The 12,016-nt window shown below is 41.1% G+C and overlaps 1 protein-coding gene across 1 annotated transcript in view; it reads left to right on the top strand.

Moving 5' to 3' along the window:
• The first annotated feature begins 8,208 nt into the window (after positions 1-8,208).
• Positions 8,209-12,016, top strand: part of LOC108237990 (integral membrane protein 2A) — a 12,843-nt gene continuing 9,035 nt past the window's right edge. The window contains exons 1-2 of the mRNA XM_017419764.3: positions 8,209-8,579; positions 9,180-9,317. Of these exons, the coding sequence (XP_017275253.1) occupies positions 8,499-8,579; positions 9,180-9,317 (219 nt within the window). The 5' untranslated portion in view covers positions 8,209-8,498. The remainder of the gene's footprint in view (positions 8,580-9,179; positions 9,318-12,016) is intronic.

The following is a 12,016-nucleotide window of genomic DNA, read 5'->3' as shown; positions in this document are numbered from 1 at the left end:
GTGCAGCCTGGGGCAGTTCCTGCTGAAATATCATAATGTTTTTGTCAGAATAAAAGAACAGACCTGACAGTGATATTATGGTTTACAACAGAGTTTGCATGAACTGCTATCAAGTTGTTAATTGACATTATAATGAGATTGTATCTCCAATGTTAAAGCCAAAACAGCACAAGCGCTCTCTGGTGGCTGTAAATTTAAGTCCAAACAAATGAGCCGCTTGCCTGATTAAAAAAAAAAGAATAATGAAGAAAATACATCTTATATTTTGTTTTCACAACTAATTCATGTATGCCCTACTCCTGTATGTTCAAATAGTTGTTTTTCTAATAAGTTTATTAATTTAATGCTTAAAAAAATCACCATGATTCCACAATTCTAGTGCCTAAACAATACAACATGGCAGCTTCCTTAAACTAGATATTATGGCCTCACTTCCAAACAACATTAATAAATATCAAAAAGATGTTTTAAAACAGCAGCAATCCACCTTGACCTTAAACCCAGTTGAGGTTGTCATTAGCGCTTCAGTCAAGCCAAAAACAAACTATTTTTCTCCAAGCTGAGGTTGTTCAAAGACCTGTCTACAACAGGTAAGATAGTCTTTGCTTTCCCGTACAACCCCGCTTCAAGGTATTTTAACTATCCCCTTTTTAAACAAGCCAAAAGTATCCTTTCAAAAATAATCTCGTGCAAAAAAGATTGGACTGAAAGTGAATGAAAAAGCAGCTAATAAGAAAAACAAATGTTTAGGGAAGTAAAGATGAAATCATTTTTAAAGCTTATTAGAAAGCTGGTGAAGCTTCTATGTAGCAAAAAAATAATAGTAAAAACAAATGTGGCTCCAAAGTATTACCAGAAACAATCACACACACACAAATATATGCATTAAAACAATGCATTTATTGCAATGACTAAACACAAAACATACCATACTACCAAACATTTATTATTTGTGTTGAATTTTTAAGCATTCAATTAATCTGTAACTAAGGCTTTATTCGATTTACCAGCAGATTCATACTGAGCCTACAGACACCTGGGAGCTTCAGTAAACAGCCAAAGTCTACTTTCACAACCTCACATCAGCCTGTTGCAGTATTTGGTTATTTGCACAGCAGCAGCGGGTGCAGGGCAGTGTTACCTCTACCCCTATATTTTCCCTGACATATTAGTATATAGCGTATAAACCACTGGCCTTCCAGCGGCCTCTTCCCGTACCTCTGCAGACTACTAAAACCCTATTAGGGGCATTTTAGAGTCCAGCAGGGACCATAGCTTTGTGGCTTTTAGCCACAGGAGTTTAAGTCTGTCAGTTCTGTGCTGCACCCATAGTGTGATGTGAGGGTAGTTCCTCTCCGAGTTCAGAAAAGGAGCTGGAATTAAAAAAACAACAAAAAAAAAATGCCTCTGTGTCAGAAAAAAAAATACAGATCAGTGTGTTGCCCTCTGGTGGAAAGGTACTCTCTGTGTTCCTCTTGTTAACCTGACAGAGGTGACGTCATTTAATCTGGAAGTGATTCGTGCAGGCACTGATGCTGTTGGCCTCAATTCAACAAAGTGTGAGTAGGTGTGTGTGTGTGTGTGTGTGTGTGTTTTCCACCACTGCAAAGTCAACATGGCCATAGCCCTCTGGAGCAGTATCGTGATGAGGTAATTTCCCTGAAGTTCAACCCCAGAAACATAATAGACATACGTCTGTTTCCATCCCTCCTGTCTTCTCTGCGCTTTCATGTTTGAATTTCTTCACTTTTCTCTTTTGTGATTGTTCCAGTGTTTTTTAGTCGGACATTACGTCTGTTTGAACACTCCTGACCCCCTGATTTCATTATTTTCTTCACATTTCTCTGTTTCTACTTCAAATAGACATGTTCAACAACATTAGGTTAAGACGTACTAAGTTTAGACAGCTTAATGTATTTTGATTGTTGTCTTCTTGCAACTTTTTTTTTATCTCTGCCTAATTATAAAGTAGAGGAGTTTTTTAAGGGAAGGTTATTGTATCACTAAATAAAACAGACAGCATCACACATTTTACACATGGAAATTAGTTGTTTGTTTTCATTTAATCCTACTGGACACATCCTCCAGGGAGACCGGTACAGTAAGGGTCAGAGGTCAAGCTGAGGTAAGTAAATATTAGTGCTTTTGTTTACTTTTTAGTGATTATTTCACACCAGTTATTGAGCACAGTTGTAACAAAGATATTCAAGTGTCATTGGACAGCCTGGTTTCTGTGTTGGTTTATATTTGCATCACCAGAAAGTACAGACCAGAGTTAATAAAAATGCTTAATCCATTTGAGAACATTAACAAACGTGACAACATACTGATCTTTGTTCAACTGCAAAGTGCATTTGTAAAATTTGAAACAAATGGTCCAAAAACACCAACATTTTATGCTACAGACCTCCTGGCTTTCTACGTAAATGCTCCCTAGTGGACAAAAGCCTGTTGAACTTAGAGACTGCAGACTTGGAAAAAAACATTAAGGAAGCCCTGAGGAAGAGCGCTGACCACAGTGGTCAAATATCCATTCATACATGAGAAATATACTCCAGCAATGCAAAGAACATCTTGGCAAAGACAGGTACAAGATACCCTCACAGAAACAAAAGGCAACTTCGAGCCATCATCCATATAATCCTTGGATGTTTATCTACAACTGAATAAAGTTTGGAGTCACACCAATTCAAGATGGCTGCCACAGCAAACTGACCTTAGCCAACACAGAAATGACTCTTACAGACACTGAGCTAAAATTTAGTGTGGTCACGCACAATATCATGTACAAGGTTTGACCAAATCGGATAGAACTCCCTCACTTCTCATGATAAAATGAACCTAGTTTCATACTTTGGAGATATGCGTTAGATCAAGAGATGCTAGGCCTTCAATTACAATATGTTTCTTGCATAGAGGCTACCTCCTGTGTGACATTTAGCCATAATTTTCTTTCCAGTTGTGACCTTTCCTCTCCCAGCTTTTCTTTGACGTGCAAAAAACCTGAAAACAATGAGAATTTGCCTGAAACGATGTTTTATTAATATTCATTTGTCAAAAAGAGTCAAAAAGAGGAATCTAAATGTTTTTTAACCACACCACAAAATGAAATAAACTGTCATAACTAGCCAATAAACAAAAGGTAAAAAAATAAACACACGCCAGTGTATTTTGGACGGTTTCTCTCCACTTCCTTATATGAGGCCAGGAACCTCAAACTTGACTGGAGCATGAAAATAACTTGCTGGTACATCTGGTTCTAAGATATAAACCTATGAATAGCTGTTGCAGTGTAAGCTTTGTCTTTATTCCCCTAAAGCAGCCCAGCAGAGCATCACCAGAATGAAATTATAATATTTCCCTTAGGTAAACCAAGCTGAAATGATGAAGAGCATTAGAGCACCAGTGCCATGAGAAAGCGAAGGTGGCTTTGGAAGCTGATACTCGCAGGAAAGACTCATTTGTCACCCCTGTCTGAAAAGCCATATGTGATTGCTAAAATTGTGTGCGTGCGGTGGGGAAAGGACCATAAGAATGTGATGAACTCTGGAAGGAGCTTTGAAGTAGCATCACTGCTCTGTCTTGGACAGGTCTGCCCAAGAGATCTGCACTTCAAATTTTTTTTTGTTTTGTTTTCCATCTTTCTGCTCTCTGTCGCTCTGTTTGACCACTAAATGTTCTCCCACTCGAGGCACATGGTGATTATGGTGGATCCACATGAAGACATGTCAGTGACGTTATGAAGCACAGAGCAGCGTCTAACTTTGTGAACCAACACAACCCTGTGGCCAGCTGTTACTATAGCAGTTTCTGTGTGTGTGTGTGTGTGTGTGTGTGTGTGTATAGGATGAATAATTTGGGATCAGAGAAAGAGACAAAGTCATTTGTCACCTGCGGTTTCAAATGTCTGGTATTAAAACTGATGACAAGTCAGCGAGGTGCCTTTCTGCGTTCATATTTGTTGGCATGCGAGGGGTTGATGTCACGCTCTCCTCTGGCATTTTACGAGGCCGGCTGTTCCTCTGCAGACGTTCAAGTTTGCCGACATTACAGACAAAGACTGTGCAATGGTGTGTATGTGTTCTTATTCCACTCAAATGAGTTTATTTATACAGCATTAATTCACTACAAGTCAGCTCAGAGCACTATACAAAAGAAAAACAAGCGGGCAGGCGGTACTGAGACATCTGGTATTGATCCTATAAATAAATACACGGCCAATATCATTGATACCTATTTGCTATCAATGCTTTAATAATTAAAACTAACTGCTAAATCTGAATACATTTTGATGACTTTTAAGTTAAGATTTTTGTCCTTTTGATTATTATTTAGTTAAAACCCAAGACAGAATCTGGGCAAAGTTTATGGGTACATTGAAATAACTTCTTCATCATTGCAGAAGTTTTTATTCAGAAAGAAACAAACTGGAACACCACAACAAATTAAAACAATTATTTGTTTTTCAGTAGTGTTCAGACGTCAGGTTTTGGTGAGGTTGGACCCAGAAATGCAGACCAACATGAGGAGCTTGTGTAAAAACATAAAGTTTATATATATATATATATATATATATATATATAAAAGAAGTAACAAAAAAGAAAACCCAAAATCTGGTCTCCTTAGAAAATGGACAATGATAGGAGATATAGAAAGCAAACTGAACACAAAGGAAATACAGAAAATAAACATAAAAATAAACACTGAAAAACACAGATTGTGAAATCAGAACTCTTTATTAATACTGCAGAGAAACTGAAACTAAAGTAGTTATCTTATAACATGGATGCTGATTATTATCATACCAATGCTGGCATTACAAATATCAATATTTGGATTCAAACAAAAAATCCAATTCAATCAAAATCAGATCCAGATTTAAGTCAATTCATTCCTAATTTAAAACATTTACATTCAGTACATCATGAATTTCCAATTAGTAAAAGTTATTTATTCAAGTTATATGGTAAATCTTCACTTTGTCACAGTCTCCCATCCTGAGCAGCAGAGTGGTGACAGTGGCATTGAACGACTCCTTTTAACAGGAGGAAACCTTCAGCAGAACCAGAACCAGATTGGGCAACCATCTGTCTTGACCGGCTGGGGTTCGAGAGGACAGGAAAGAGACACGAACAAACACAGAATGACTGGTCCACGTGTGGTATCTATGGGATGAAAAACAAAGAAACACGGGTTAATGTCATCAATAACTGTTCGTATAAACATGGGGAGTAGAGCGAGTAAAGACAGCAGCAGAGTGAGGAAATGTGGTCAGCTTGTCCTCCATCAGGCTAAGCCTATAGCAGCATAACTAAGGGATATCTCAGGAAACCCAAGCCAGACCTAACTATAGGATTAATCATAAAGGAAAGTCTTAGGCCTTGTCTTAAAAGTAGACAGTGTGTCAGGCTCACAGACAGAAACCGGGAGTTGCTTCCACAAGAGAAGGCCTCTGTTAGGAAAATATGGAACAATAAGATGTTTAATATAAGCTGAAGCTTGGTTGTTGAGAACTTAGGGTGCAAGAAGTAAGATTCTTCTCTGAAGTTTACAGGAAGCCATTGGAGAGACGCTGAAACTGCAGATATTGTGTTTATGTGCTGCAGACCACAGGGAAACGTTGGCATTCAGACTCCTGTGTGCCTGTGCACCAAAAACATGGTGTGCACGTATACGTCTTAACTCTGCTCAGTTCAAAAAGCGGAGAATTGTTGAACTCGCTGGCACGTTAGAAAGTCTGAGATGTAAACTGGCTGCGCGGTGGGTTCATTCTGCCGTTAATCAGCTCCTCGGAAAACTCAATCAAGCATCAGATGCTGCAGATTGCTCTTTCTCCCCCAGCTACTTCCTTTCTGTTTTGTCCAATCACTTCACCTTCTGTATGAATCACTTCATTTCAACTCCCCCCACCTGCTCCCATGCCTCTCCTCCAGTCATATTCCCTGCCTCCCCTCCATCTTCCTCGACTGTCAGTTACCCCACCCCGTCCTCTGTCATGTGTGGTGCTGAGAAGTCCTTACGATTAAATCTTAAGTCTTTTGTTTATCATCTCGGCTATTCCTGCTAATGCCAGCTCCCTCCGTAGTTTTTCCCAGCGTGTGTGTGTGTGTGTCCATGCGTGCATGCGTGGGCAAGCTCTCAGATCAAACACAGCGTAAGACGAGCCCATAAACAATCCTTCAGGACCACTTAGGGTTTTCAGGCAGAGTCAGTGTTGAGGGGGCGTGCAGAGGGGGAGTTAGGTACAGAAATCAGCTGCTCTGTTTATGTACCTTTCAGTGGTGATTACCGGTCCAATCTGTCTGTTTAACAGAGGAAATGTCGCAGAGCGCGCGTGTGCGGGAGTGTGTTTGCGTGCTCATGTGTGTGTGTTTCCCCCATGTGTTACGGTCGCACTGGTTTGCTCGGAGTCAGGAGCGCCGCTGCAGCAGTTACAGTGTTTATTTACTCACATGTACAACCTTAACTGAGCAGAGTAAAATCAGAGGAAGCAGAGAGGACCACCACAGGCCTGAAACAGAAAGACGTCTGAGGATATGTGTCAGACATGCTGTGTATAACCTTGGCTTTTGGATGTGTTTCTGCACGATACAGTGAAGACTGTGTGCTGTGTGTCAGTGGGAGTGGGCAGACTTTACTGGCAGGCAGAAACAGCATCCAAGAGGAAATACAGTCATAGGAAAAAGAAAGTCCACTCTGCTTCAAATTCTAGGGCTCTACATATCAGGACATAATGAGAATGATCTGGTTTTTACCAGGTTCTAAAATGATTCAAATCTAACCTCAAGTGTACAAAAACACATTGTGTCATTATTTATAAAACAAAAATGGAGCCAAAATGGAAAAGCCGTGTGAAGAAAGTCCACCTCCTGATTCAACAGCTTGTAGAACAACCTTTAGCAGGAATAACTTGAAGTACTTGTTTTCTGTATGGCTCTATGTGTTTCTCATATGGAGGAATATTGGGCCACTTTTCTTTACAACCTACATTGAGGTTTACTGACTTTGTTTCTGCTCAGCTGAGGTCCTACAACAGCATTTCAGGTCAGGTTGAGGTTCTGGACTTTGAGGCACTGCAGCACCTCGATTCTTCTCTTTTTTAGTCGTTCTCTTGTAGATCAGCTGCTGTGTTTGGGATCTTTGTTTTGTTGCATCACGACCCAGTTTGGTCCTTCAGCTCTCAGACAGATGTCCTCACATTTGTCTTCAGTCCTTCGGTCGACAGAGGAGTTCATGGTCGACTCGAGGACTGCATGGCGTTCAGGTCATGTGGCTGTAAAACAAGCCCAAATCCTCACCCCTCCACCACCGTGCTGATAGTTGATATGAGGTGTTTGTGCCGATATGCTGTGTTTGACTTTAGACAAACATGCTGCTGTGCATTATGGGTAAGCATATACTATACTCTGGTCTCAGCTGACCAAAGAACATTGTTCCAGAAGTTCACGGGTAATTTAGATGCAACCTGAATCATGCTGCCATGTTCTTTTTAGAGAGAAGAGGCTTTCTTCTGACAAGCCTTCCAAAAAAGTAACACTTGTTCAGTTTATTTTCCCTAATTATACTGTGTAAAACTTTAACCTTTAACCTGATACCTGAGGCCTGTAGAGCCTGAGATAGAGCTCATGGGGTTTTTGTACTTTCTCTGAATTTTGTCTGAACTTGGAGTGAATTCGTTGGGAGGTCCCTTCTCGAGAAGATTGGCAGCTGCTTTAAATGTTTTACGTCTATGAATAAATGTGACCTCAACAGAATGATGGACACCAAATAGTTTGGAAATGACCTTTGACCCTTCCCAGATTGAAGGGCAGCAACAGTTGCTTCTCTAAGGTCAATACTGATGTCTTTCATCCTTGGCATTGTGCTAACACACACCTGTGTGCTCCAGAGCAGCAAACTGACTAAACTCCTGCTTTTATCAAGGTGACGACAGTCAGTGGAAACAGAGGGGTGGGCTCAGTCTTTCACAGGTATAGTGAATAAGCAATATGATATACTTAAAACATATTATTTATTACGTTACCCGTGTAATACTGATCGTTTTTGTCTTTTAATAGAACTCAAAGAAAATTTCCTGTTGCCATACAATTTAATTTTTAGGGATTATTATGTTGTTTATGCCCACAGCCACTAGAGGGCGCCAAAGCTGCTAAAATGAACATTAAAGAGAAACAACTAGAAACAATAACTGGCTTGTTTTGTCAGCGTTAGTTTATTACTATAAGTCGTCCAAATAAGGTCAAATATTAATAGTTGTGCATATTATAGGTAGCTGAAGTTTTAAACATATTATTTGCCTTCTTGGGTGCCTGCTGTCGTAATCCCCTCAGGCACCGGAAGCGGTAGATGAAGCCGAGGTTGCAAAGTGCGTCACACGGCTGAGCTGCGGAGAGAGAACCGACTCGAAACCTGCAGCGGTCCTTCTCCGACCAGCTGCGGCTCCTGTGCGCTTCAGAAATCCCCTCCTTCCCGCCAGCTGACGTTTCCGGACCGGCACCATGGTGAAGATTGCGTTTAACTCGGCTCTGGCGCAGAAGGCGCTCGGCAAAGAGGTGCCAGAATCACCAGAATGGTTTGCTGTAACCCCGCATATTGCTGTGTTTTATACGGAGAGATGTAGTTTTGTGAAACGCTTGGAGTCGGATTCGGTGGGACCGCCCATCTTCTTAACAGCTGTTCTGCAGAGGACAAAGAGAGGGGCTTAAAATTAAACCTGCATGTAATTTCATATTATACACCTGGCATGCATGTTGCAGTTTTGTCTTTGCATGTGTTTTATTGTCTTTTTAGGACCTTTTTCTGGTATACACACCTACCTCGTCAGGACCCATAGTCCTTATGGGGACCAAAGCCAAACCTCATTTTTGGATTAGGGGTTAGGTTTATGGCTAAGGTTAAGTTTAGGTATGTACTGGGAATAGTTAGGTTTAGGGTACAGGCCACAGAAATGAATGGAAGACAATGCACAGTACAAATGTAAGTAAGTTCTTTCGGCTGCTCTCTTCAGGGGTTGCCACACAAACTCGCACGACAGATTTGGCAATTGCTTTTACACCGGATTCCCTTCCTGCCTGGGCTCGAACCTGCAACCTCATGATTACAAGAACGCAACACTGACCACAGAGCCAGTCCAAATAAGGGTAGAAATACAAACTTTGTGTGTGTTTGTGTGTCTCCAGGATCCCGAGGTGGCCTCTGCTCCTGTGGGCTCCGAGGGCTCCACAGGTCGCTGTCTGCTCACGCTGCTCGGCATCGCCTTCATCCTCAGTGGGCTCATCGTGGGGGGAGCGTGTCTCTACCGATACTTCACCCCGAAGGTCTGTAAGCTGCGTCGTCCTTTTGAAACTCAAATATGGTTTTAAAAAATGAGTCAACTCACCAAACTGAGCTAATTCACCGAGTTTTGAAACCGATGTGAGGGAGACATCTGTCACAGAGTTATTGTTAGAGCCCCATGCCAACACAGCAGAGTTCTGCTCCGCAACCAGTGTTGTCAGAGGGAAAACGCTGATGTGAATCTGTTCTCTGCATTTGACCCGTCACACATGTGGGACACACACAGGTGGAGCTTTTTAAACACCCGGGGAGCTGTTGGAGATTAGGTGTCTTGCTCAAGGACACAGTGACATTTGGGCATGGAGGAGGAATCAAACCTGCAGCTTTCTGGTCCCAAAATGGCTGCCCTAAATAAAGTTTCTTCTGTCACTTCTTGGGATTTTTTTATGTTTTAAATTATTAAATTATTGCTAGTACTGCTGAACACCGTCCATGCCTCATTTGGTTCCCCGATGTTCGCTTCAGTTAGGACTGGAAAAAGAAGCTTAAGAACAAAAGACATGTGATTTTTATCTCCTTTTGTAAAACAAAACAAAGGCAAAAAGGTGTACTAGTCAATGCATTCACCGTCGATGGCATTCAAAACGATAAAAGTTGGTGTTGAATTGCCATTAAAAAGCAATAAATTTGATTGGCTGACTTCTGCAGAAACCATGAACTAGTAATAAACTTTTACTCACCTCAAAGATTGAGTTTGTTACTGCAGAAAATTATATTGTCCTAAGCATTTACACATTTTGCTGGTAGGGGGGGAAAAAGGGGGAAAAAATGTGCTGATTAGTCGAACTAGTTTGATTTTGTTTGTTGCACCTTCAGGAAAACCCAGCAGTTGTTTTTGAAGCAAAAAAAAACCTCAAACAGGAAGTGAACAACTAGATGACAGCTGGCATTCTGGGTAAATTCCAACCCAAAAAAACAAAAATAGATTTGTTTCTGCCAGGTAGGCAGATCACAAACCAAGATGGCAGCTGAGTCGGCTCTGAGAGGAGCATGCTCACCTTTGCCCTTACTGTATGTCATGGGATTGATTTTAAATCCAAAGATCCATCCGCATGTCACATGTAGAACTCATTAAGCGCTTTCTGTTCTTCTTTCTGCTAGCAATGAGCAGTATTGTGGCTGGTCACGAACGCTGATCAAAACGCTCCTCCCGCGGTGAAGCGCTGACTCTCACACACTTGTGACTTCAGGAAAAGTGCAGGCGTCGCCGATTCGAGTTGTTTTGTTGTTTCGCACTCAGTCTGCCGTGGGATCTTGCCGGTCTGTTCATGCAGCGCATCAGTAACCGAGTTGTAGCGTAATTAAGCTCAGTCAGCAGCAGAGAAGTTTAAGTTTAAGTGGGTGTTCCGGCCATTTTGAAGTGTGGGTTTGTTTGGAAAAGTGATGACCGACTGATATCTTATCTGTTGTGGATCGACCTCAGAGAAATAAGAGTTTAATGTTGACAGGGTTGAGAGGAGCTAAAGTGGATCGCTGTCGTCTCAAAACAACTCCAGAGTCTAAAATTAGTGGTTCATTGAAAAGCTATGTCTCTGTCAGGATAATTGTGTAATGTGAAACTGACGGTGATGTAAAGGTGTAAATAATAGCATTAGCATGAACTGCCATTAAATCTTTGAGATCGGAGTTACGTTGGTGTCTGGTGGTGTCCCGTCCTGGTCCTCGAGGGCCACCATCCTGCAGGTTTTCCTTGTTTCTCTGCTCCAACACACCTGATTCAGTGGTTTAATCACCTCTTAATGTTCTGCAGAAGCCTGTTAATCACCCATTGATTCAAATCAGTTGTGTTGGAGCAGAGAAACAAGTAAAACATGCAGGATGGTGGCCTTTTAGGACCGAGATTGGACACCATTGATTTAGGTTGTTACCATAAAACCACACATAGTTTTTATATTTAGGCCAAAAAGTACATTTTGCTCTTATCTGAGCGCAGCACCTTCTTCCACATGTTTGCTGCTTGTAGCAAACTGCAGACGGGACTTCTTAAGGCGTTCGTTCAACATTGGCTTCCTTTTTCCCTCTCTTCCATAACAGCCAGATTTATGGAGCACGACCAATAGTTGCCCTGTGGACAGATTGTCCCACCTTAGCTGTGGCTCAGCTCCTGCAGAGTTACCGTGTGCTTCTTGGATAAATGTTAGCGCTCCCCTTGCCCGGCCTGTCAGCTTAGGTGGATGTCTTATTAGGTTTTCAGTCTTTCCATTTTGAGGTGATGGGTTAAAAAAAGGCTCTGTGAGACGTTCACAGCTTCGGATATTGTTTTATAAGCCTTGGTCTTCATGATTCTGTTTAATCACTAATGTTCTGTAACAAACCCCTGAAGCCTTCACAGAACAGCTGGGTTTATACTGAGATTAAATCACACACAGATGGACTCACACAAATGTTTATTAAGGTTGTGACTTCTGGTGGAGCTGGATGTTAGTTTGGCGTTAGTTAATACGCTTAAAATGCACTAATTAATTCTAAAAAAAGGGGAACTTTACCCCATGTTTTATAATTTATTTGACTTTCTAATTTATTTTTTCAGCTTAGTTCCAACAAATTCTATTTTTAAGCACATAATTTAATTGTACTGTTTATAAAAAATTATATATTTTTTCTTTTCCTTTATAGATGCATTTTTGTCTTTTTAATTATTTAATTTATTTACTCCCCCCCCCCACCCACACACACACAC

Source organism: Kryptolebias marmoratus, linkage group LG9 (assembly GCF_001649575.2).
Source record: "Kryptolebias marmoratus isolate JLee-2015 linkage group LG9, ASM164957v2, whole genome shotgun sequence".
In the NCBI taxonomy this organism is placed as follows: domain Eukaryota; kingdom Metazoa; phylum Chordata; class Actinopteri; order Cyprinodontiformes; family Rivulidae; genus Kryptolebias; species Kryptolebias marmoratus.
The sequence above is the reverse complement of the archived record's forward strand: the minus strand, read 5'-3'. Positions and strand labels throughout refer to the sequence as shown.